This window comes from Aquarana catesbeiana, linkage group LG03 (genome assembly GCF_042186555.1).
Source record: "Aquarana catesbeiana isolate 2022-GZ linkage group LG03, ASM4218655v1, whole genome shotgun sequence".
Taxonomy (NCBI): domain Eukaryota; kingdom Metazoa; phylum Chordata; class Amphibia; order Anura; family Ranidae; genus Aquarana; species Aquarana catesbeiana.
The window spans coordinates 185593226-185619939 of NC_133326.1; the positions used below are offsets into that span (position 1 = coordinate 185593226).

At 42.8% G+C, this 26714-nt stretch overlaps 1 protein-coding gene across 6 annotated transcripts in view; it reads right to left on the reverse strand.

Moving 5' to 3' along the window:
• The window catches only part of SLC26A5 (solute carrier family 26 member 5), a 149898-nt gene that overhangs the window by 53183 nt on the left and 70001 nt on the right, over positions 1-26714 (reverse strand). For 4 of the 6 annotated variants that reach the window (XM_073619613.1, XM_073619610.1, XM_073619612.1 and 1 more), the window contains exons 7-14: positions 24774-24926; positions 23262-23344; positions 22656-22803; positions 11376-11489; positions 7885-7962; positions 4616-4711; positions 3118-3224; positions 381-450 (exon numbers count right to left, since the gene is read on the reverse strand). In XM_073619613.1, the coding sequence (XP_073475714.1) occupies positions 381-450; positions 3118-3224; positions 4616-4711; positions 7885-7962; positions 11376-11489; positions 22656-22803; positions 23262-23344; positions 24774-24926 (849 nt within the window). Of the gene's footprint in view, positions 1-380; positions 451-3117; positions 3225-3291; positions 3864-4190; positions 4261-4615; positions 4712-7884; positions 7963-11375; positions 11490-22655; positions 22804-23261; positions 23345-24773; positions 24927-26714 lie in introns of those variants that run through there. The other 2 variants (XR_012242828.1, XM_073619614.1) reach the window with 2 other exon arrangements.

Here is a 26714-nt window from a genome sequence, read left to right on the forward strand (position 1 = left end):
TTTGAAAACTGTATTAGCGCTGTTAATATAATTTTTTATAAGAGAGTAAATTTTGTTTTATTTGTGTGTTTTGCTTTTATAACAGCAGCTTGTAATTTATTTTATATCTTATTTATTTCTTGAGTAGATTCATTTCCACTTTTTCTTAGTTATCCTTTGAGCACTAGGACCGGTGTTGTTTATCAACCCTGGTATCCGTTTTATGTTATTTGTACCTACTGTGTATCTGTTTGTTGCTATGCTTTAAATAAAAAAAAAAATAGAATAGTTACAGGATGATTTTTTCATTGTTGCATCGCACTGTGAATCTCATTGTAATTGCATGCAAACTTAATTAAAAAGTCCATAAATTAAAGATGAATTTTAAAGATGACATTTACCTCCTCATATTCCTCTACATCACAGTATATGTCTGTATTTGGAATCTGCCCTAGGATTCTGTACTTTGAACTAAAATGAAAAGAATATCAATACATTACCTAGATCTGTCAACATATTTAAATTTAAAGAAAATTAAAGTAAATGCATAAGCATATATAACACAAGATAATATGTTATCAATACAGCACCTAGCTCTGACAACATAATAGACAATGAAAGCGGAACTCCACCCAAAAGGGAAGCTCCTCTTGTTTGCCCCCCCCCCCCTCCACTGGCACATTTGGCACCTTCCGGGAGGGCAGCAGGTACCCGTTTTTAACAGGTAACCACTCCCAGTTCTGGGTGACTTTGCCTCTGCGAAGTCACTTGGAATTTCGGCCCCCCTCCTCCTTCCCAGCCTCCGGGCCATTCACAAAGCGCAGTAAGGAACCAGCTGTGAAGCCACAAGGCTTCACTGCCTTTTTTCCCTTACAAGAAATGGCGGTGGCAGCACCCGAGAGCCGTTTGAAAAATGGGCTCGGGTGCAGACACTGCTTGATCCCTGACAAGTAAGTGCCCTAAATACTAAAAAAGTCAGCAGCTACAGTATTTGTAGCTGGTGACTTAGTTTTTTATTGGGGGGGGGGGGGGGGGGGGGGCTGGCGCTCCATGTTCCAGTGATAAAGTCTTATTTTTTTTTTGTTTCAAAATAACAAACATGTTATACTTACTTGCTCTGTGTAGTGGTTTTGCACATGGCAGCCAAGATTCTCCTCTTCTCGGGTCCCTCTTCGGTTCTCCTTGCCCCTCCCTCCTGTTGAGTGCCCTCACAGCAAGCAGCTTGCTATGGGGGCACCCAACCCGCAGCTCTGTGTGTCCATTCAGACACGGAGCTGTGGCCCGCACCCTCTCTCTCCTCATTGACTCACTGACTCTGACAGCAGCGGCAGCCAATGGTGTTTAGTTGCTGTCTCAGCCAATGAGGCGGGAGCGTCCCGAACAGCTGAGTCTCTCATGCAACATCGCTGGATCGAGATGGGACTCAGGTTAGTGTTAGGGGGGCTGCTGCACACACAGAAGGTTTTTTAGCTTAATGCATAGATGCAGTAACCTAAAAAACCTTCTGCCTTTACAGTCACTTTAAAGACAAGGTATAAGCAAATACAGTATAACAGCAATTTTAGGGAGATTAATAAGGCTTTAAGTATGTCATTTAATTATGAAATCATATTGCCCGTTTTTTTTTTTTACAAAGCTCTCAACACCTGCTAATCATTCTTAAGTGCTATTATCCAGACGGCAGACAGCAACATACTGAAACACATTTGCTGGGGGAAAGTGGAAGGCTGTAAGAAAATTTAGCAGTCCCATGATGAGAAGCAAGTCACTCAGCATAGAGTGAGCCACTGGATTCAGAGTACATCCATCCTGTCTGCTTCCCTTAGACCACACTTAAAGCAGGGCTTTTCTGAGAAAAACAACATATGATGGATTTACTAAAGACAAATAGACTGCGTGCTTTGCAAGTGTGGTTGCTCCAGAGCTTAGTAAAAGAGGAGAAGCGCTACTGACTTCCATCATCCAATCATGTCAAAGAAAAACATTTCCTTGCATGTGATTGGGTATTTATCAAAGTGAAGCTTAAGCAATTGCACTTGCAAAGTGCACAGACTATTTGCCTTTAAGTGGCATTACAGCTTAAATTTTTTTTTTTGTTAAATAAAACAGGTTATACTTACCTGTCTGTGCAATGGTTTTGAACAAGGCAGCCCAAATTCTGATTCTTTTGGGGTCCCTCACCAGCACTCCTGGCCCTCCTCTTTGGCGAGTGCCCCCATAAAATGCAACTTTCTATGGTGGCACTCATGCAGGCTTGCTCCCGAGCTGCCCTATCTGCATCTATTGACACAGATCGGGTGGCTTGGATTTGGCCCCTCCTCCATCGTCACAGCATTTGATAGAGAGCAGTGAGGGTGACTGGAGACTGGAGAGAGCCGCTCTTGTGCACAGCGCTGTATTTTGCACAGCCAAGTATAAGGGGGAGGGATTTTGCAGCACACAAGGTTTTTTACCTTAATTCATACAATGTAAAAAACCTTAAAGGCTTGACCCCCTCTTCGTAGATCCACCCAACAGAGTACGGTTTCTGACTTCATTCTACAAATGCTAGGTGCCTGTGTGCTACTTCTAATTTTACTTGGACTTTTCCAATCTGCCTAATTGTTCCAATGTCAATGACTTAATATGGTCATGTGGCCATATTAAGTCAATGATGTCACAAACATCTCTGCTCATTTGTGTACAATAGTTCACGGCAGGGAATCCCCTGTCCAAAGTTCATTGGTCAAGGAATGACAGCTGACTTCTGGGTTCTGACCAGAACAAATACAAGCTCATCTCTACCTATCTCTGGGGAAAACAACAACAATGATCAGACAAGGTTATTAAACCCAACTGCTAATTGTCTCTACATCTGTCAAGCTGAAATATACACTGATGTCTGTAGAAATAGGATCACTGCACAAGCTAATAAAAATTTGCCAGGGACTATCCAGATTGCTGTGTTAACCAGGCCAAATTGTATAAGCAGCAAACAAACAGGAAATATGCAGACCTCTGAAAGATCTTACCTTCATGTCTACTTCAATTATTCCAGCTCCATACACAGAACCCAGCAAATAATGCATCTACTTATGTGCGGATCATTTAGGTGATGAGGTAGAAAAAAAAAGAAGACGTAAGCAGAACAAAACAAACCTTTGTGTACGGTAGATTACGGTTATGATAGCAAAGGCCACTGCAACAATCAACCCATAGTCCAGCCCAAGGGAAACTGATGCCAGAAAGGAAACCACCCAAATACACTAAAAAGTCAAAGAAAATACATTACAGTTGAAAACTATATTGCAGTTTTCTTTAGAATATAAGAACTGTGAATAATCAAAAGTTTTTAAATTAAGAAATGTGTAGCATGCAAGACCGTTGCAAATTATTTAGAAATTGCTGCAAGATTATCAATTACTGTGGATCATATGGGGATGAGGTGAATACAGATCAGACATAGAAAAATCACAAGGGCCTGTGCCGAGGGGCTGTTTACGTTAAACTGTTTTTGTATTCCCATACAATGGGCTTGGGGGTACACAACCCACTTGGAGGTCAGATGTACTTGGCAATGAATTCTGAATTTTGTCAAACTGATGCCATCAACACAAGCCCAAAGCACTTCAACACAGGCTCTAAATTTGATGGTAATAATGGCTTCCATTCAGACGTATGGATATGATAAAACATCCATGGCTATGAATAGATCCATGATACAAATAAACTGCACAATATTATTATTATACAAGACTGATCAAAAGTCTTTTAGATTAAAAATCTCTGGGATACCATTCTCAATTAACAGTTCCCCATTTTGAAAACAAATCTTGAGTAGAAAATCACCCTTGTAAACTTGTATAAACCAGGGTATTCAGAAGCAAGACCAGGTAAGCTAGAATCTGTAACCGGCAAGGAGAATTACTGTTGAAACAGTTCAAAGTGAAGTGCCACAAATTACTAAATAACAGCATGGCAAGGCAACATCTGCAGCAAATATCACTACTGAGCTGAATGTGTTCTCCATAGCCCAGCACCTTCAGTGTTATATGCATGCTCCTTTCCCAAGCCCTTACAACATCTCTTTGCTATGCTTCAATATTGAAGCCAGTTTCAATAAAGCCAAGTTGTATTTGATTGTTAAGGCAAATACCAATGTCAATACTGTCGTTAAAAGGACAAAATAGAAAAACAGCAGCACCAATCAGCTTACAATCTAGGTAGGGTACCTGAGGCAAAAGGGAGGATGCCTGGTTCACAGTCCAGTGCTGTAGAGCCACTCCTCCTCCCTAAGACAATCTGAATAAATAAATGTTAGTTTTTGTGAGGTTTCTATTGCTCAACTAGAAGACTCCAAACTAATATGTTAGGATGGTTAGTAGTTTAAAACATTTTTATGGTTGTACAAATATTTAGAATCATTAGCCACTAGAGAAACAAAATATAGCCTACAACAATGTATGAGTGTTTTAACAGAAACTATGAATTTAAGTACATCTTGTCACCATGTTCGAATATTTTAAGCTTAAAAAAAAGTAACTTAAAAAAAATAAAAAAAAAATAAAACACAGACTGTATATCAAAGTACAAGGCTTAAAACCCCAAGTAAAATAAAATGGTTTGGACTATGATGTTAAAACATTTTCACACATACCAATTCTAATCTGCTTGTTCTCCATAAATGTGGGATATCTGCAAATTGCTTGAACATTCCTTTTAGGTTTACCATCACAATAGCTGCCAATACCGCCTGTAATAAAATATACATTTTTTATACAAATACATTTCTTTTCACCTTAGTTCGGAAATACAGTATATTCATGAAATACTTGTTTCCACTTTCATTAAAGCATATGAAATCCAGTCGATCACAGATCAGCTATAGAGCTTATATTGGTTCATACACACTACTGCTCCTAAACTGGCATTTTTTTTGTGTGTGTTTTTCACCCTTGAACCCTCCACAATGCCAGCCTGTGTGTTTATGCATACATAGGCTTTTAAAGGAGTTTAGGAGTAGCAGTGTTTAGAGGCAGTAAAAGCTCCTCTTCTGAATACATACAAAAAATACAAAACGCATCTAGAGCGCTTAAAATGCAAGGCCAGAATAAATTACAATTCTGGCCAATGAAATAAATGCCCAAACTCACCTAAATGCACCTAAAACGCGTTTGAAAAAAAATTTAATTTAGGTGCATTTTTTAAGGCCGATTTTTTCCTGTCAGGACAGTCAGCGTCTACAATAAACCAGTGTGCATGAGGCCCAACAGGTTTTAAAATGACAGGAGTGAGGCAGGTGCCACATGTGATACAAACTACAGTATTCAGTAAAAAGGCGATTTAACCTTAAAGCTGAACTCCATGAATGGTGTTCTGCATTCATTAATACATCATTATATTGTCTGAATTTGAATTGGTACCAGCCTTTTGCATTCTCTATACAGCAGAACATCAAGAAGGGGAAGGAGAAGCAGCAAAAATTAGCAAATCAGTTGCACTGCAATAGAAGGAGAGAGCAGACTAAAGGCCCTTTTTCTCATAAGCAATTCCATCAGGTCCACCTGTCAGTTTTTCAGGCAAACCTGATCCTGGTCCATGAATTCCTTTGGACAGGCAGGTGTAAAACAATCTTGTGTCCAGGTCCGATCTGATCCACTGAAAAAAACAAAAAATGGAAAGGGATCCACTCTCTTCCGTTTAAGCGGATCAGATTGGAGGTTAGTCGGGTGTAAAACGGACCCAGTCCATAGAGCAGAGTGGGCTCTGCAGAAAGTGAGCAGATGTGTCATCCACCTGTTCTGCTCTGATCAGCAGGTCAACTATGAGCTGATTCCCTGCTGATCAGAATGGAATCCGCCACATGTGAAAGGCACCTAACTGAGATGAGCTTATCAATCTGCTGCTTTTCCTTTCACTGTCCAGTCACAGGTTGAGGAGGGGAGCAGACCGGTAAGTAACTGAACTGTACCTGAATTTTAACGAGGAAAAAAAAAAAAAAAAAAATCATGTCATTTGTTGCTATCCAGACAAAACAGCTCAGCTAAGGTGTATGTAAATGCATTTTATATCTTTATTTCTGGATAGAGTAGTGAAGAATTAAGTTGGCCATATACTGTTTGAATTTCAGTCCCTTCCCGATGAACCAGACAATATTAGCTTAATGGGTGGCCCAGTTGGCCCCCTCCCACCTGACTAAAGAATTGAAGGAGGCAGGTGGAAAATTGTCAGCCGAACAGCGGTTGCATCTAATCAAATGCAGCCACACTGGTACCACCCAGTAAACTCCTGTATAGATAATCTCAGGAACACGGTGTTTATGTTTATTCATGTGAATTAGACAAGGCAGCACAGCCAGGGATCCATCTTTGTTGCCTCTTTTCAAAAGAAAATTGTGTTCACCAGAAAATATACAATACAATACAGCGGACCATTGCGTGAACAATTCCGGACCGTCGCACGCCAATATACGTCCTTATTTTGAAGGGTGATATCGTTATGGCAGCAGCTAGCTGCCATAACCCCGGTATCCTCCTGTTTGGCCGGCGGTTTGGTTTCTGATAATTGTGGTCTCTGCGGCGGATTTACTGCAAGATCACTTTTAATCGGCGGCGGGAGGGGGAGCCCCCCCCTCCCACCATTCTTCAGTGCCCTCCGCCGCTTACCAGAGCCGTCGGCAGCTGTAAAGGCGATCAGATCTTCACCCTTGCGGGGCATGGAGACGAGTGAGGGGAAGATGGCCCCACCCGTCTCCATAACAATGCAGGGCAGAAGTGACGTCATAACATCACTTACGCCCATAGCTCCTAAAGGGCCATTTATTTAATGACAATTTTCTTTTTTTTTTTATTGCAGTTAAGTGTAAATATGAGATCTGGGGTCTTTTTGACCCCAGATCTCATATTTAAGAGGTCCTGTCATGCTTTTTTCTATTACATTCCTTGTAATAGGAATAAACGTGACACAATTTTTTTTTTTTTTAAACAGTGTAAAAATAAAAAGGTAAAATAAGAAGAAAAAAAAAAATGTTTAAAATGCGCCCCGTCCCGCCGAGCTCGCGTGCAGAAGTGAATGCATACGTGAGTAGTGCCCGCAAATGAAAACGGTGTTCAAACCACACATGTGAGGTATCGCCGTGATCGGTAGAGCGAGAGCAAAAATTCTAGACCTCCTCTGTAACTTAAAACATGCAACTTGTAGATTTTTTTTAAACATCGCCTATAGAGATTTTTAAAAGGTAAAAGTTTGTCACCATTCCACGAGCGGCAATTTTGAAGCGTGACATGTTGGGTATCAATTTACTCTGTGTAACATTATCTTTCACAATATATTAAAAAAAAAAAAAAAAAAAAAAAAAAAAAAATGGGCTAACATAACTGTTGTCTTATTTTTTTCATTTAAAAAAGTGTATTTTTTCCAAAAAAAGTGCGCTTCTAAGACCGCTGCGCAAATACGGTGTGACAGAAAGTATTGCAACGACCACCAATTTATTCTATAGGGTGTTAGGAAAAAAACGTATAATGTTTGAGGGTTCCATTTCATTTTCTAGCAAAAAAAAAAAAAAGTTTTTAACTTGTAAAACACATCTCAAAAAGGAGGCTTGGTCCTTAAGTGGTTAATTAAGAGCAAGACATGTAAAAATCACATGCATTTCACTGGGCCCTTCGCATGTATACACGTGAGCTTGTGGAGCCCTTTAAAATGGTTTCAATACTGCATTATAGACACATAGACAGGGCCCGCTGAAATAAATGTAATTACCGGTACATCTATTGTAAACTATACACATATTCTGGTGTGCATTACAATAGTAGAAAACACACAAAAGATCATATCAAAATACATACAAAAGAATGCTCACAAAATAGTCATATGTTCAAAAATAAAGAGTACACATGAGGTCTGTTAGTTGTTCCATTTCCATACCTGAGGTAATGGTTCAAATAAATATCCAATCACCAGTATGACCAACAGCACCATAAAGGAGGACAGCAAACCTGCAATCTAGAGGATAGCATTTACAGTCACAGTTAAAATGTGCCGAAATAGGGGCATCTAAAACACATATGCAAATTCTTTTCTGAAAAAAACAAACATACAAGAAATTTAAACGGCCCACTGAAATGTTGTTATTTCCTGCAAACCAAATTACAGTTTTAGGCTGCATTCACACTTTGCCGCAAATCTGCCCACGATTTGAAAGTGCTGATGTGTGGGGGTTCAGTAGTAAGTGACACAGAAATGAGCAATCAGAAGTAAAATGAGGCGGAGTTCAAGGGCCATTCATAAGTGAGGTAGAACTCAGAGGTCAGCAGTAAGCGACGCCGAGTCCAGAGGTCAGCAGTAAGCGACGCCGAGTCCAGAGGTCAGCAGTAAGCGACGCCGAGTCCAGAGGTCAGCAGTAAGCGACGCCGAGTCCAGAGGTCAGCAGTAAGCGACGCCGAGTCCAGAGGTCAGCAGTAAGCGACGCCGAGTCCAGAGGTCAGCAGTAAGCGACGCCGAGTCCAGAGGTCAGCAGTAAGCGACGCCGAGTCCAGAGGTCAGCAGTAAGCGACGCCGAGTCCAGAGGTCAGCAGTAAGCGACGCCGAGTGCAGAGGCCAGCAGTAAGCGACGCAGAGTGCAGAGGACAGCAGTAAGCGACGCAGAGGACAGCAGCAAGCGACGCCGAGTCCAGAGGACAGCAGCAAGCGACGCCGAGTCCAGAGGACAGCAGCAAGCGACGCAGAGTCCAGAGGACAGCAGCAAGCGACGCAGAGTCCAGAGGACAGCAGCAAGCGACGCAGAGTCCAGAGGACAGCAGCAAGCGACGCAGAGTCCAGAGGACAGCAGCAAGCGACGCAGAGTCCAGAGGACAGCAGCAAGCGACGCAGAGTCCAGAGGACAGCAGCAAGCGACGCAGAGTCCAGAGGACAGCAGCAAGCGACGCAGAGTCCAGAGGACAGCAGCAAGCGACGCAGAGTCCAGAGGACAGCAGCAAGCGACGCAGAGTCCAGAGGACAGCAGCAAGCGACGCAGCATCCAGGAGGTCAGAAGGTGAAGTTCAGAGCCAGTCACACTCCACCTGTCCCTGGAAACACAGACCTGCCCCTAGCAGTAGGATGACACCAATCTCCCCCCGTTGAGCTCAGGTGTGTTCAGACATGTACTGATGTGGTGTGGGGAATGCCTCTGCCACCTAATATTAGGTGTTGGCTTTGACAGCTTCCTGGCAGGAGAGCATGGGCAAATTTGGAGTCATGTCTGAACATGCCAGAGCTCATCTGGGGGAGATCGGTGTCGATCTAATGCGAATATGCAATGTGTGGGAGCACAGTGCCTCCCCCCTACTTGGGGTCTGTGCTGTAGCACACATTGCACCCATGAACAATATGTCACTGAACTACATGTAATTGATGCTTATGGATATCATCATCCTGCTGTATAGGTTACCTCTTATGCTGAAAAATGCAATAAAAGTTATTGCAAGCAAAAAATTAAAGATCATGTAAAACCCTGTTTGTGCAGTACATCCAACTTAACATACATAAGGCCATTTAGGTTTTATTAACACCTCCCACCAGATGCATGCATATGTGGCCTCACGGAAGTAGGTCTTAATCCTGTGGGGCTCGTGTTGCATATACACTATATTAGCAAAAGTATTGGGTTGCCTGCCTTTACACGCACACAAACTTTAATGGCATCCCGATCTTAGTCAGTAGGGTTCAATATTGTTTTGGCCCACCCTTACAGCTATAGCCGCTTCAACTTTTCTGAGAAGGCTGTCCATAAGGTTTAGGAGTGTGTCTATGGGAAAGCTTGACCATTCTTCCAGAAGCGCATTTGTGAGGTCAGGCACTGATGTGGATGAGAAGGCCTGGCTCGCAGTCTTCGCTCAAATTCATCCCAAAGGTGTTCTATCAGGTTGAGGTCAGAACTCTGTGCAGGCCAGTCAAGTTCCTCCACCCCAAACTCACTCAGTGTCTTTATGGACCTTGCTTTGTGCACTGGTCCAAATCATTGTGTGTGTGTGTGTGTGTGTGTGTGTGTGTGTGTGTGTGTGTGTGTGTGTGTAGCCGTTTTTCAGGGGTGATATCATGCAACCCACAAGGGATCATGGACAGACAGGCAGGGACAAAAACTGAAGGCTAGCCACTTACTTAAAGATCCAACCAAGGATGGATAAGCATGTAGGGACATGGAATACACCAGCCGAGGAAAAATAAATGCATAGAGGAGATGCAATAAATGTTCGAACTAAGCCAGCGCCACTGGGATCTGTATAGGAACCTTATCATAGGTGACCCTGTGAGTGAATAGCTAGCCTGCAAATTTTGCCCCCGTCTGTCTGTGCCTGATCCCTTTTGGGTTGCATGACCTCCCCAGTCACACTGGGGACAACCCATAAGATGTGATGCAACAATTTTAAGCTCTATATCTGGTCTATTCATCTATGCACATGCCACCCTACATCCCCTGAAGACTGTTTACAGTTGAAACGCATTGGGAATAAATTGGTGGTCATGCAATAAAATTACATATGCTATATGGTATTTTTACTCTCAATTATGAGATAAGCATTAGACTAGAAGTCATGCTGTCTGGAGTAGTGGAATTTTAACTCTGTTGTTCAATAAACATTTGTAACTTTTATATTACAAGATGTATCTGTCTGTGTAATTTTAGCTGCAATAAAGTCCCATTGGAGATGCACATGTTCTATAAGGCCCCTTTCAAACGGGCGGCTGTTCTGCCGCTGTTAAAAGCATGTTTTGTTGTTTTGAAATTCAGAGAATCCTGGCACAGCATTCACTTGCGGTTGTACATTGCAATTAGCTGCGTTGGAACATTCTTGCTATTTCTGATGTGCTTTCTGTTTTTCTTTCCTTGTTGCCGCTGCTATCTGCAGGTGAAATGGTACACCACGATTACCTGCAGTTATGTGCAGATAGCTGCAATAAATCGGTCCTAGACACAGTCAAATGTATTTCCTCTAAATGCACTAAACCCCATGTAATGCAACCGTTGCTAAATGCAGTGTGTGAATGGGGCCATAGGAAAGCATTGTCTGAGTTTAGCTGCGGTAGATAACTTGATCTATCCACAGTTAAAGGCTGAATTCTATCCGCCTATTTCACTTTCTGTGAAAGGGGCCTTAAGATATAGGGACAAAGCAGCTGCTAACCCATACTCACCTGTGTTTCTTAAAAGTTTCACCAACACATACCAAAGTTGCAAAACTGTGTTGGATTTGTTTTTCCCTTCATCATAAAAGGAGGTTGACTTACCAACAGGCAAAGCCAAAAACTGTTTAATCGTTTGACCATATTTATTGATATTGCAACATGCTGGAAACAACAACCCAAGAAAGAGAAGTACAGTCTACACATTGGACTGTGGTAAGGAAGAATGGGTAATTTCAACTCTCACCACTTACCTGTGTATTTCCTCCAGTGCTCTCCTGAACTAGGCTACGAGACATTGAGCATGTCACAGCAAACGTATGAAAGAATGAACCAATAGAATTGCACATCCCCATAGCAATAAGTTCCTGCAAAATGCAAACAGATTACTATACTCAACATTTAAAAAGCTATATTATTAGATTAGTAAGGGTTATGTGAATTGGCCTCTAGTAATCGAAAGAACTAGCAAAGCAAAAACCTTTAGCTTGACGTTATGCCCTCCACAAAATGCAAACTTCTGTGTATAAGAAAAATAGGCACACCCCTACGTCATTATTCAATGCCTGCTTGACATACCCTCATTAACAGATGTGGAAAAAGGGTGTAGCTATGTCTCTGCAAATATTTTCACAATATTAGCATTTACAGGAACTTCATGGACTCCAAATCACCTTCTACTCATAAGCCTTAACGCGGTTGTAAAAGCTCAATGATTTTTACTAATACACAAAGGTTAAAAACCTTCTGTGTGCAGCAGCCCCCCAGCTCCCTGTAATACTTACCAGAGCTCCATCTCGATCCAGCGATGTGCATGAGCACAACAGCTCTCCCGGGTCTCTTCCTCCTCATTGGCTGTGACAGCAGCAGGAGCCATTGGCTCCCACTACTGTTAATCACAGCCAGTGAGCCATTGAGGAGGGGGGGGGGGGCTGAGACAGGCTCTGATTGTGAATGGACACACACACACAAACACACAAAACACCAACAGCTCATGAGCGAGCCTGCTCAGGTGCCCCCATAACAAGCTGCTTGCTATGGGGGCACTTGACAGGAGGTGGGGGTCAGGAGCACCAGCGGGGGGACCCAAAAAGAGGATCGGGCTGCACTGTGCAAAACCACTGCACAGAGCAGGAAAGTATGAGATGTTTGTTACTTAAAAAGTAAAAATAAAAAAATCTGCCTTTAATATCACTTCAAAAAACAAACATTCTCTATAGCTTTAACCACTTGCTGCCCGGCCACTGTAGATAAAACAGAGGGGCAGGAGCTTTCTAGATTTTGGGCGACATATTAAAAACAACCTCCCATGCAATAGTAAAACATCATCCGTGCCTCATGCACTCCCTGTGATCACGGTGTACATTGGACAGAGCAGGGCACAGGGCCAATGAAACTGGCAGCCCTGTACCATTGGATTGCTTTAACAATCACATCTGTAAACAAAGGGTGCATGATTGTAGCCTTTGAGAGGTTTCCTTTCACACAGCAGTAAGCAGTCACTTTAAAAAAATAAAATAAAAATGGATCACACTCCCCCACCCCAACCAAGTAGTACAAGGTCACTATGGGGACACTGTACCACTCTGTCTATTGATCAGAGACATTGGCTGGAAGTGTCTCTGATCAATAGCCACAGCAGTACAATTTCACCATAAATTGTTTTTTTTTTTACATACTGTCACCAGAGCAAATGCAGTGTCACTGTGGTGGCGTTGTACTGTTGTGGCAGTGATCAAGTACAATCTGGCTGCTCTGATGTCACTGAATGTCAGTGCAGCCAGCTATTGTCTGATCACCACCATAGCAGTACAGTGTCACAAGACCAGTGAAGCCAGTCACAGTGCCCCTAATCACCACCACACCAGTCAAATGTAACCATAAGGCCTCATTCACATGTGCGGTGCTCTCTGAAGAGCAATTCATGTTTGGATTGCACTATGCCTGCCCAAAGTGACAGGGGGTATTATTCCTGCCATGGCTGCGAAGCAAAGCATCGCAGACGTGGTATATGTACACCTCAGGTCACTGAATTTATGCCCCTAGAATGCCTGAAGGTGCTCCTTGGATTTGGGTCTGCTTTATGTGGCTAGGATGTGAAAAAGCCTCACACATGTGGCATCCTCATACTCATGAGTAGCAGAATGTGTTTTAAGGTGTAAATAAAAGTATGCCTATGTTGTGTGTTAGGAAAATGTTATTAATGGGCAACTTTGTGTAAGAAAAATGTGTTTAATTTCCAAAATTTGGGGTGTTTGCTTTCCAAATCTAATGTTTCAATTAGAGATGGTAGGCCAATTTAATAAAGGAGGAGGAGAATGTTTATTTACTTTTTTTAAAAATGGAAACAGGAATTTTCTTTTCACAGAACTGTAAAATTGAAATTAATTACCGTGTCGGAAATAAGATTAATTACTGCTGTGCCCTAATGTTAGATAACCCATAGTACTCTAGGAATGCTTTATCATATATTAATAGTCTATTTGTAAAACAAAGATGAAAACCTAACATTACAAACGTACACACTTAAAAAAAAAAAAAAAAAACGGATAGTTCTATTTAATTGATCCATGTTACATTATAAATGCAAAAAAGTTTTGTTAAGAGAACTGTTCTCAGAGCGTTCTTACCCTTGGAGTGAGTTTAAATTACTGGGAAGAGATACGCCTTCCTAAACCATATCTGGGGATGCATACACTGAGATATAACGACTAATGACATCTCGCGTTCAATCTGTTTTATAAACCTGCTTTGGCTATGTACAAGAACATTATTCTACTTTGTATTCTGTGAAGGTATTGTATAAATGTAATACTTCGTGATGAACCTTTTTTTTTTTTTAAACCATAATAATCTATTGGTTTTTTTATGGCAACAGTTTGCTGGATTAGGAAGAAAAAACATATTTCAAGGAAAAAAAAAAGTTATAAAAATGACCAAACACATATGTAATAACCTTACTGAGGGAGAAGCGGTCATTGCTTTCAGCACAAATAAAGTTTCTTCTGATAACTTAACCACTTGCCTACCAATTTTGGAAAAAAAAAAAAAAAGGTTTACTTTTTTTCTGTCAGTAAATTTTGTAACCAAGTAATTTTTCACCTTTACTGGTGTGCGCTGATGAGGCGGCACTAATGGTCACTGATAGGCTGAACTAGTGGGCATTGATGAGGTGGCACTTATGGGCACTGATGAGGAGGCACTAATATGCCACACTTATGGGCACTGATAGGTGGCACTGGTGGGCACTGTTAGGCGGTACTGATGGGCATTGATGGGTGGCACTGATGGATGACACTGATGGGCACTAATTGACAGCAGTGATGGGCAGCACCGATAAGTGGCACTGATTACCATCGCTGACTGGCATCGCTAATGTTCACAGATTGGTGGCACTTGTGGGCAGTGATTGCAGCCACTGGCAGGCACTGATAGCTGGCATTGGTGGGCACTGATTGGTGACACTTTTTCTTTATTGTAATCAGGGCACTGATGATCAGTGCCCTGATTACATTTCTACATATCCCCCTGTGAGGAGATGTGCTGATCGGCTCTCCTCTCCTCACACTCTGTCAGTGTGAGGCTAGGAGTGCAGATTACCGGCACTTCCTTGTTTACATGTGACCGGCTGTGATTGAACACAGCTGATCACATGGTTAAAGAGCCGCAGATGCGGGTCTTTACAGAGATCGGGGTTGCACCGTGTCCTAGCAACATGGCGCGGCCGTTCTGTGACGCAGTCATATGACGTCATCCAAGAACGAGGGCTTTACCGTTCCGCTGCCATTTGACGGTGGGTGGGCAGCGAGCAGTTAAAGTGGAACTTTACCCATAACACTTGATAAAAAAATAATAGCAAGGAACATACAGTGAGGGGAAAAAAGTATTTGACCCCCTGCTGATTTTGTACGTTTGCCTACTGACAAAAGGAATGATCAGTCTATAATTTTAATAGTAGATTTTAACAGTGGGAGACAGAACAAAAAAAACAAAAACCAGAAAAAACACATTTCAAAAAAGTTATAAAATGATTTGCAAATAATTATTTAACCCCTTCGCAAAACATGACTTAGTACTTAGTGGCAAAACCCTTGTTGGCAATCACAAAAGGTCAGACGTTTCTTGCAGCTGGCCACCAGGTTTGCACACATCTCTGGAGGGATTTTGTCCCACTCCTCTTTGCAGATCCTCTCCAAGTCATTAAGGTTTTGAAGCTGACGTTTGGTAACTTGAACCTTCAGCTCCCGCTTCATATTTTCTATGGGGTTAAGGTCTGGAGACTGGCTATGCCACTCCAGGACCTTAATGTGCTTCTTCTTCAGCCACTCCTTTATTGCCTTGGCCGTGTGTTTTGGGTCATTGTCATGCTGGAATAGGCATCCACGACCCATTTTCCATGGCTGGGGGAAGAAGGTTCTCACTCAAGATTTGACGGTACGTGGCTCAGTCCATCATTCCTTTAATGGGATGAAGTTGTCCTGTCCCCTTAGCAGAAAAACACCCCCAAAGCATAAGGTTTTCACCTCCATGTTTGACGGTGGGGATGGTGTTCTTGGGGTCATGGGCAGCATTCCTCCTCCTCAAAACACGACGAGTTGAGTTGATGCCAAAAAGTTTGGATTTTGGTCTCCTCTGACCACAACACTTTCACCCAGTTCCCCTCTGAATCATTCAGACGTTCATTAGTGAACTTCAGATAGGCCTGTACATGTGCTTTCTTGATCAGGGGGACCTTGCGGGCACTGCAGGATTTCAGTCCATAGTGTGTGACGAATTGTTTTCGTGGTGACTATGGTCCCAGCTGCCTCGAGACCATTGACAAGATTCTCCCGTATAGTTCTGGTCCGATTCCTCATCGTTCCCATGATCATTGAAACTCCACGAGGTGAGATCCTGCATTGAGCCCCAAGACCAAGGGAGAGTGACTGTTATTTTGCGTTTCTCCATTTGCGAATAATTGCACCAACTGTTGTCACCCTCGCACCAAGCTGCTTGGTGATGTCTAGTAGCCCATTTCAGCTTTATGTAGGTCTACAATCTTTTCCCCGACATCCTTGGACAGCTCTTTGGTCTTGGCCATGGTGGAGAGCTTAGAATCTGATTGATTGCTTCTGTGGACAGGTGTCTTTTATAAAAGGTAACAAGCTGAGATTAGGAGCATTCCCTTTTAGAGAATGCTCCTAATCTCAGCTTGTTACCTGTATAGAAGACAAATGGGAGCCAGAAACCTTGCTGATTGATAGGGGATAAAATACTTATTTCACTCATTAAAATGCAAATCAATTTATAACTTTTTTGAAATGTTTTTCTCTGGATTTTTTTGTTATTCTGTCTCTGTTAAAATAAACCTACCATTAAATTATAAAATGATCATTTCTTTGTCAGTGGGCAAACGTACAAAATCAGCAGGGGATCAAATATTTTTTTTCCCCCTCACTGTACATTCCACATTAATAATTATGCTACTAAAATGAGTGTGTGCTGTAAATTGTCTCCAGCATTGCTTCTGTTCCTTCACGATAGAGGCTGCCATTTTGCTGAAGCCCAGAGCCCCTGAACAGCAGTAAATCAAAGCGAAACTAAACCCATTGATTTAATGGTTCATAACAACAGTTACATTCCTGGAATGCCAGGACTGCCAATGGTCACATGCGCTTGTGTCAACCAAACTGTCAAACCCTCAAATGGATGGTGTCATAACTGATCACATGTACAGCACCATGGCAGTTCAGACAGAAGCAGCTTCCTTGGCTGTAAAGGATAGGAGGGTTTAATTTAGCTTTAGGCTGGGCCCATGTATGCTGTGGCTCACAGCATAGGGTCCAGTGCGTCCCTGTTCACAGATTCAGGTGCGAATCAGGTCTGAATTCTCACCTCAATCAGAACCAGATGCATAGGACCCTTTTTAAAATGCGGAACACGGCTGCCCAAGAGCTGTGTGGACCAGCTCCATTGAGAGACGGCCACACTCTCCTGTCATGCGAATTGAATGCTGAGTATGCCGCATCAAAATTCGCATGTGTGAACCCAGCCTTAAGGCTGTCAGTAGATCCGCCTCTTCAAAACCTGGCAGTGCCTAAAATGGAGAGCAACTGAGCATGTGCAGAGCAAGGTGAAACAGTGTATTACTATATTTTAAACAGTATAGGCACTTATTTGTAAGGTTTTACATTGATATACCTGCAAGAGGGGCCAGCCTGAAGGTATCTAGCAGGACTTAATTTTCTGACTAATGTTCCAATTTAAACCTTTTTTTTAAATTTCAACAACTTGCCTACTGGGCACTTTCACCCCCTTTCTGCACAGGCCAATTTTCAGCTTTTAGTACTGCTGCACTTTGAATGACAATTGTGCGGCCATGCAACACTGTAGCCATATGACATGTTTATCATTTTTTTGCGACAGATAGAGCTTTAGGTGGTTATTATTGACCACTGGGCTTTTTATTTTTTTGCTAAACAAACGAAAAAAGAGATAGAAACTAAGAAAAACTTTTCAAAAAAGTGCTGTGTGTACATTGGGAAAAAAAATGAACTTAAATGATTTCAGCAAATGGCTGCAATATAACAAAGAGTGAAAAATTTAAGAGGGTCTGAATACTTTCCGTCCCATATTATCTATATACACACACACACACACATATACATATACACACACATACATACATAGGGGAAGGAAAGTATTCAGACCCCCTTAAATTTTTCACTCTTTGTTATATTGCAGCCATTTGCTAAAATCATTTAAGTTCATTTTTTTTCCTCAATGTACACACAGCCCCCCATATTGACAGAGAAACACAGAATTGTTGACATTTTTGCAGATTTATTAAAAAACTGAAATATCACATGGTCCTAAGTATTCAGACCCCTTGCTGTGACACTCATATATTTAACCACTTGCCGACTGCCTCACGCAGATATACTGAGGCAGAATGGCACGGGCAGGCAAAATCACGTACCTGGTACGTGATCTGCCTCCCGCGGGCGGGGGGTCCGATTGGACCCCCCCCGGTGCCAAAGGCGGTCGGCTTCTGTCCGGGAGCGATCAGAGGTGAGGGGGAGACCATCCATTCGTGGCCCCCCCCCCCCCGCGATCGCTCCCAGCCAATGAGATTCTTCCTCTGCTGATGTATAGTAAACAGCAGCAGAGGAAGTGATGTCATCTCTCCTCTGATCGGTATTTTCCGTTCCGGCGCCGAGGAGAGAAGACATCTGAGTGAGTTGCACAACACAACACACACAGTAGAACACGCCAGGCATACTTTACAGGGAACCTGAAAATGCAGCCGGTGATTCAGCTAGCTGACCATAGAGCTGATCAGAGACCAGAGTGGCTCCAAACATCTCTATGGCCTAAGAAACCGGAAGCTACGAGCATTTCATGACTTAGATTTTGCCGGATGTAAACAGCACCATTGGGAAATTGGGAAAGCATTTTAATCACACTGATCTTGGTGTGGTCAGATGCTTTGAGGGCAGAGGAGAGATCTAGGGTCTAATAGACCCCAATTCAAAAAAAAAAAAAAAAAAAGGAGAAGAAGGAGTACCTGTCACTACCTATTGCTATCATGGGGGGTATTTACATTCCTTGAGATAACAATAAAAATGATTAAAAAAAAATAAAAATGAAAGGAACAGTTTAAAATTAAGATAAAAAATTAAAAAAAAAAAAAAAAAAAAGCGCCCCTGTCCCCCCCTGCTCTCGTGCTAGGCGAACGCAAGCGTCAGTCTGGCAAATGTAAACAGCAATTGCACCATGCATGTGAGGTATCACCGCGAAGGTCAGATCGAGGGCAGTAATTTTAGCAGTAGACCTCCTCTGTAAATCTAAAGTGGTAACCTGTAAAGGCTTTTAAAAATGTATTTAGTTTGTCGCCACTGCACGTTTGTGCGCAATTTTAAAGCATGTCATGTTTGGTATCCATGTACTCGGCCTAAGATCATCTTTTTTATTTCATCAAACATTTTGGCAATATAGTGTGTTTTAGTGCATTAAAATTTAAAAAAGTGTGTTTTTTCCCCCAAAAAATGCTTTTGAAAAATCGCTGCGCAAATACTGTGTGAAAAAAAAAAATTTAAACACCCACCATTTTAATCTGTAGGGCATTTGCTTTAAAAAAATATATATAATGTTTGGGGGTTCAAAGTAATTTTCTTGAAAAAAAAAAAATTTTTTTTCATGTAAACAAAGTGTCAGAAAGGGCTTTGTCTTCAAGTGGTTAGAAGAGTGGGTGATGTGTGACATAAGCTTCTAAATGTTGTGCATAAAATGCCAGGGCAGTTCAACCCCCCCCCCCCCCCCCAAATGACCCCATTTTGGAAAGTATACACCCCAAGCTATTTGCTGAGAGGCATGTCGAGTCCATGGAATATTTTATATTGTGACACAAGTTGCGGGAAAGACAAAAATGATATATTGCTCAAACATGCCATGGGAATATGTGAAATTACACCCCAAAATACATTCTGTTGCTTCTCCTGAGTACGGGGATACCACATGTGAGACTTTTTGGGAGCCTAGCCGCGTACGGGACCCCGAAAACCAAGCACCGCCTTCAGGCTTTCTAAGGGCGTAAATTTTTGATTTCACACATCATTGCCTATCACAGTTTCGGAGGCCATGGAATGCCCAGGTGGCACAACCCCCCCCCCCCAAATGATCCTATTTTAGAAAGTAGACACCCCAAGCTATTTGCTGAGAGGTATAGTGAGTATTTTTCAGACCTCACTTTTTGTCACAAAGTTTTGAAAATTGAAAAAAGAAAAAAAAAAAATTTTTCTTCTCGTCTTTCTTCATTTTCAAAAACAAATGAGAGCTGCAAAATACTCACCATGCCTCTCAGCAAATAGCTTGCGGTGTCTACTTGCCAAAATAGGGTCATTTGGGGAGGTCTGTGCCACCTGGGCATTCCATGGCCTCCGAAACTGTGATAGGCAGGGAAGAGTGAAATCAAAAATTTACGCCCTTAGAAAGCCTGAAGGCGGTGCTTAGTTTTCGGGGTCCCGTACGCAGCTAGGCTCCCAAAAAGTCCAACACATGTGGTATCCCCATACTCAGGAGCAGCAGCTAAATGTATTTTGGGGTGCAATTCCACATGTGCCCATGGCCTGTGTGAGCAATATATCATTTAGTGACAACTTTTTGTAAATATTTTTTTTTTTTTTTTGTCATTATTCAATCACTTGGGACAAAGAAAATAAATATTCAATGGGTTCAGCATGCCTCTCAGCAATTTCCTTGGGGTGTCTACTTTCCAAAATGGGGTCATTTGGGGGGGGTTTGTATTGCCCTGCCATTTTAGCACCTCAAGAAATGACATAGGCAGTCATATACTAAAAGCTGTGTAAATTCCAGAAAATGTACCCTAGTTTGTAGACGCTATAACTTTTGCGCAAACCAATAAATATATGCTTATTGACATTTTTTTACCAAAGACATGTGGCCGAATACATTTTGGCCTAAATGTATGACTAAAATTGAGTTTATTGGATTTTTTTTTTAGAAGAAAAAGTAGAAAATATCATTTGTTTTCAAAATTTTCGGTCTTTTCCGTTTATAGCGCAAAAAATAAAAACCGCAGAGGTGATCAAATACCATCAAAAGAAAGCTCTATTTGTGGGAAGGAAAGGACGCAAATTTCGTTTGGGTACAGCATTGCATGACCGCGCAATTAGCAGTTAAAGCGACGTAGTGCCAAATTGTAAAAAGTGCTCTGGTCAGGAAGGGGGTAAATCCTTCCGGGGCTGAAGTGGTTAACTCAGGTGATTGTGATTCTCATTTTAGCCAGAATCGTGCAGCTCAAGCACTAAGGAGCACACTTTTCAACACTGGAGCACTTTTAGAGTGGCATCAGATTGTGAAGCACTGAGCACTTTAGTAAAGTAGCATATATACGAGGGACTTTATTTGAAGTGTATTACTCATGTTTGATTAATAGTTTGTGTATATATATTTTTTGATCATGATACATATATTGCACAGCGCATTAGCACTTGCACTTTATTCTTTCTTTGCATGTTATTGCATTGTTCTAAATTGATTGAAGTTTATTTGCACCATTTATATGATTTAAAGAAATATGCGCACCTATTTTGTATTTGTAATTTTTCTCCTTCACTGATGTGCAATGATGATGCTGCACTGATGAGCGTGGCACTGAAAGGCTGCACTAATTGGCATTTATGGGGCTGCATTGATGATCAGTGCCCTGAATATCAGTGTAGATGTCCCCTGTGAGAATCGCCGGTTACCGGATCTCTTCTGCCAATAACCAGCAGGTCTGTTTACACTGTGATCAGCTGTGATTGGACTCAGCTGATCACGTGGTAAAGAGCTGCTGTGATTGGACCTTTACCTATATCTGATCAGCTGCTTTTGACGGACACAGCGATCAGAGTGCATCCCAGGGGCGTGCAGGGGAGGGGGGGCGGAGTTCTGGGAGGACATCAATAGATGCCCTCCCAGAACCAGCCATTATTTGACAATAGCGGTCGGCAAATGGTTAAATAGCAAACATGTTATACGTACCTGCTCTGTGCAATAGTTTTGCACAGCAGCCCCAATCCTCCTCTTTTGGGGTCTCCCACAAATGCTCCTGGCTCCCACGGCCTTCCGAGTACCCCACAAGCAAGCTACTTGTTGGGGAGAGGGGGGTACTTGTGCATGTTAGTTCCCGAGCCCCACTGCCTGCATCTATAGACACAAACAGCAGGGACTTTGCCCCTCCCCCACCCCCTGCTTCCTCATCATAGGATTTGATTGACAGCAGCAGTCAATGGCTCCTGTTGCTATCAATCTGCCCTGTGAGCAAGAGAGTGTAAAGAGCTGCTGCTCTCGTGCACAGCTCTGGATCAAGATCAGGCTCAGGTAAGTATAAGGGCCCTTTCACACTGGGGATAATAATAGCGCCTGCAAACCGACCCGAAAGTGCTGCTGCTTTGTTTCCAGTGTGAAAGTTCCGAGGGCTTTCACATTGGAGCAGTGCGCTAGCAGGACGGTAAAAAAAGTCCTGCTAGCAGCATCTTCGGAGCGGTGAAGGAGTGGAGTATATACTGCTCCTTCACCGCTCCTGTCCATTGAAATCAATGGGACACCGCGGCTATACCGCCCGCAAAGCGCCTCTGCAGAGGCGCTTTGCGGTGGTTTTTAACCCTTTCTCGGCCACTAGCGGGGGGTAAAACTGCACCGCTAGCGGCCGAATACCGATGGTAAAGCACCGCTTACAATAGCGGCGCTTTACCGCCGACGCCGCCCCAGTGTGAAAGGGCCCTAAGGGAAGGAGGGGTGAGAACCTGGACATAAAAAAGGTCTTCAACTTAATGCAGAGAATGCATTAAGGTAAAACAACCTTAAGGCTTTAGAACCAGTTTAAAGGTCTTCTTACCAAAACATAAAAAAAAACCTAAAATAAAAAGTAAATATATTTTGGTTGAAAAACACAAAAGCACTGCAGTGATTAGCATTAGATTGTAAAATTATGGGTTTACTAGTGCTTACACTTGTCCAGATATAAAATGAAGCCCTTTACTTCTCACCTGATTGCCACTGACTGCATATCCATGTTTAAGTGCAAATATTTTGGCCATTGATATAGTCATGGAAAATCCAACGATTGCTATTGCCACTGCATCCACAAAAACAGCTGAGAACATACGGAGGTCAGGCAATTCTGGGGATCGGAACCTACAAATAAACATAAATTATATAATATAGGTGTAATATATTGTAAAGCAACAGATATACCACCCCAGCTGTCTACCTGGCCTCTTTAGTGCTGTAGTTGAGTGGAATTGCCAAGGACTAACTATTATCCTGATATGAGACTTAAAAAGGTTGCCTAGGATAGACAACTTTATGTTGTATTTTAGCTCAGTTGAAACACTGTTAGTGTTGGTGGCGATAGCATGGCTACTTGGTTGCCACAAACTGCTTTATCATCCCTAAAAGACAAAGTCTAGATATTTGGTGAAGCATTATTTATTAAGGTCTCTTAAGCAATAATGGGAAATAAAAACAGGACCATACATGTGAATAATTTCCTGGTTTGCCAAGTTCTTAGCAATCAAGTGCATTTTGTAAACAAATCAGTGGACTAACAAGAAAAAGACAATTACTACCCAACAACGTCTAGGAAGTCATACCCTGTAGGAATATTTCCAACCACGCCTACATTATATGACTCTTCAAGCTTCAGTCCAGCTGAAACTCCAGTTGAGATTATTACCTTAAAAAGGAGAACAACAAATGTTAAACTGCATTCGAACACAAGAAAAGCATCATGGCTGTATTCAACTTCAAGGCTAAATGAGTCCATTTAATAAACAAACAATATTGTATTTTGCTGTAAACATTTGTAAATATAGCTAGTTTAAACTGTGCTATGATGTAATGGTAAGTAAACGCAGACTAATGATTACAACTAGGGATGCACCGATACTGCTCCCCCCCCAGTACTCGCCGATACCAATTACCGATACTTATCGTCTAGGAAGAGTAGGTAGAGGGGCAGTTTTGGAGGTTGGGGTTGTTAGGGAGTTGGGTGAGGCTAGAGAGTAAAAGGGTAAATGAGGGCAGGGTAGTTGAGGGTGGGGAGAAATAGGGATTGTGGGAGAGTTAGGATGGAAAAGGCTGTTATCACTGGGGGGGGGGATGGGGATGGGAGGGTCATTGGGAGACATGGGGGCAGTAGGGCAGAGTGCAGGGGGGAGTTAGGAGGGCACAGTAAGGGAAGTAGGGCACAATAAGGGGGGTAGGAGGGCACAGGACAGGGGTGACTGCTGGCAGTGCATTAGGCAGAGCTCTGTCTCCCATCCTTGCACTGTACACAGCCTAAACACAGGCAGAGCTCCTGCTCCCCACACACCTCAAACTGGAGCTGCAATCCCATTCTCTGCAGTGTATAGCTGGCTACTGGTTGCAGCTCCGACCTGTGACATTCCTTGGTAGGAACAGCAAATCAGTTGCAGTAGCTAGCTATATACAGTGCACATCGTAGCTGTAAGGGAATGGGAGGAGGAGTGCTGCTGTGCTCAAGAGGTGTACTATGCGGAGATAAGACTGCCAGCAAGCGTCAGGGAAGCGGAGGGCTTAAAAGGGGGAGCCCACCCCTCCCCAGTACCCCTCTAGATCCGGGCATTATCTTACCACTGCTGTGCTGGAGGGATGTCTTCTGCTCCGATCCCCGCCAGCTGTCCTCTCCATGCCCTGTGTTCAGAGCAGTACAGAACCCGCCCACATAGGCAGTAGTAACATGCTCTGCCTCGGGGTTCCTTCTTACTCCCTGCAAAGTACCAGAGGAGCAATGGAAACTGCAGGAGTGGTGGAGGAAATGCAGAAGGCCTCCCTGGACAGAGCCCAGGTTGACTCAAGCATTAAGATGGCCCAGCGCCAGAGAAGACAGCATTGTGCTCCCAAGCTGACGTCACTTCCAGTATCAGCTTAGGGTATCGGAGCATTTTCGCAAGTACCGATACTCGTGAAAATGCCTAGTATCGGCACCGATAATACCGGTATTGGTGAGACCTTAATTACAACTGTTGAAATAAGTTGATAAAACAAATTCAGCATATACACAGTACACAACACACAATCATGTGTCCACAGTGCATATAATGGTAATAACTAGTTAGCTATATTAAACATGGTCAACTTACAACAATGATCTCCATAGGAATTGGAACAGGCAATTTCTTTTTAAATCGATCATTAATTTCCTTGGCACCCAGCAGTAATACCACGCATATCAGGCCAACGATTAGTGCAGCAACATTGGTCATTGCAAGATTAAGCAATACACTGACTAAGCTCTGAAAAAGACATAGGAGATTTACATAATCAAATGTCAGGCAAGTCAAAGTCTAGTTTTGTCTACACAGGTTAGGAGAATGTCCCAAAGCCAATCCCATTACTTTCTTCCTTTAAATCACATTGGGAAACCGACCACACGAAATACACAACATTCATCTTAAATCCATCCTGATTCTGTTCATTTATCAACTCATCACATGCTAGTTACCAGAAAAAAAAAAAATGAAAAGCCCTGTTTTTGGATGTACTGATGTTTGGAAGCGAATACTGTATATAGGTCTCCCTGTCAGTGGAATCTCCTCCATTCAATGCGTAGACCCCTATAAATGCAGCAGGACACATCAGCTACCTGTAAAAGGAAAGCTGGCAATGTGACAGCTCTCACTGCCTAACGTTTCACCAATCTAAACACCAAGACTCACATACGTGACCTGCTAAGCATTTAAAGAGACTGCATTCTCTACATGCATTGATAAAGGTAGCCCATAATTAGTCAGAATTATTTTTTCCAGAATGCTACAAAACAATGCACCAGCTTTAGTGCTTCTTGTGTTCTAAAGTTTTTACCAGCCATTTAAATATATTTATACTAACCAGGTAGCAACTACGGATGAGCTTCTGGTCAACCAAAAGACCCCTTTCACACTGGTAGTGCGGCCGTGTTAGCGGTAAAGCGCCGCTAGTTTTAGCGGAACTGTGTGGACAGAGAGCGGGGTGCTTTAAACCCCAAAAGAAGGGTTAAAAGCACCGCTGCTGAAGCGCTTTGCAGGCACTTAGGCAGCACTGCCTATTGATTTCAATGGCAGCGGCAGTTTAGGAGCGGTGTATACACCGCTCCCACACCGCCCCAAAGATGCTGCTTGTAGGACTTTTTTTTTTCCTTATCCTGCAAGCACACCGCCCCAGTGTGAAAGCACTCAGGCTTTCACAGGCACTATTTTTAGCTCTAAAACGCCTGAAAAGCGCCTTCAGTGTGAAAGGGGTCTTAGATGGGATCTGAATCCAAGCTGTTTACAGGGTCTCTCTCTATCTCAATCACACACACATACACATATATTATATATTCTGCGGGCCTGGTATGGGTTCTAAAGGCTGACTTCCATGCAAAGGAAAAAAAAAAAAAAAAATGGCATGATGTCCCCTAAAGAACCAGAACCTTATCTGAGCATGCAGTCTAGCAGACCCTGGACATGCTGGAGGTCTGTGGGTGGGGAGACTTATTGGAATCTGAAAGCATTCTTTAATATAAAGGGGCACCCAGATATCCAGTACTCCCCTTGTACACCGTCCCTTTGTCACTCATGCACAAAAAAGTAAAACAGTAATATAACCCGGGCATGGCGCGGACCCACGGCGTGCACAGGTCTCACATCACTCCATCTTATCAAGTAGCCCAGTTGAAATTGTTTATCCTGAATTGCTCCATAGTTGAATGGGGAAATTGACCTGTCTCCCAAAAGGGGAAGCTCTGCTTGTTCGTACCCACCCCCCTCCACTGCCACATTTGGCACTTTTTTTTTGGGGGGGGGGGGGTAGAGGTAAGATTGCCGCACAGCGATCTACATCATTTCCAGCCCCTCCTCCTTCCCCCCCCCGCTGCCTTCTGGGACGCACAGAGGTCCCAGAAAGCGGAACCTTCAGAAACAGCAGCGCGACTCGAGTATGCGCAATAGGTAACAGGGTGTGAAGCTGCAAGGCTTCACTTCCTGTTTCCCTTACAACAGATGTCGGCGCCTGCACTCAAAGCCGGCTGATGAATTGGCTAGGGGTGCCGACATCGCCGGATC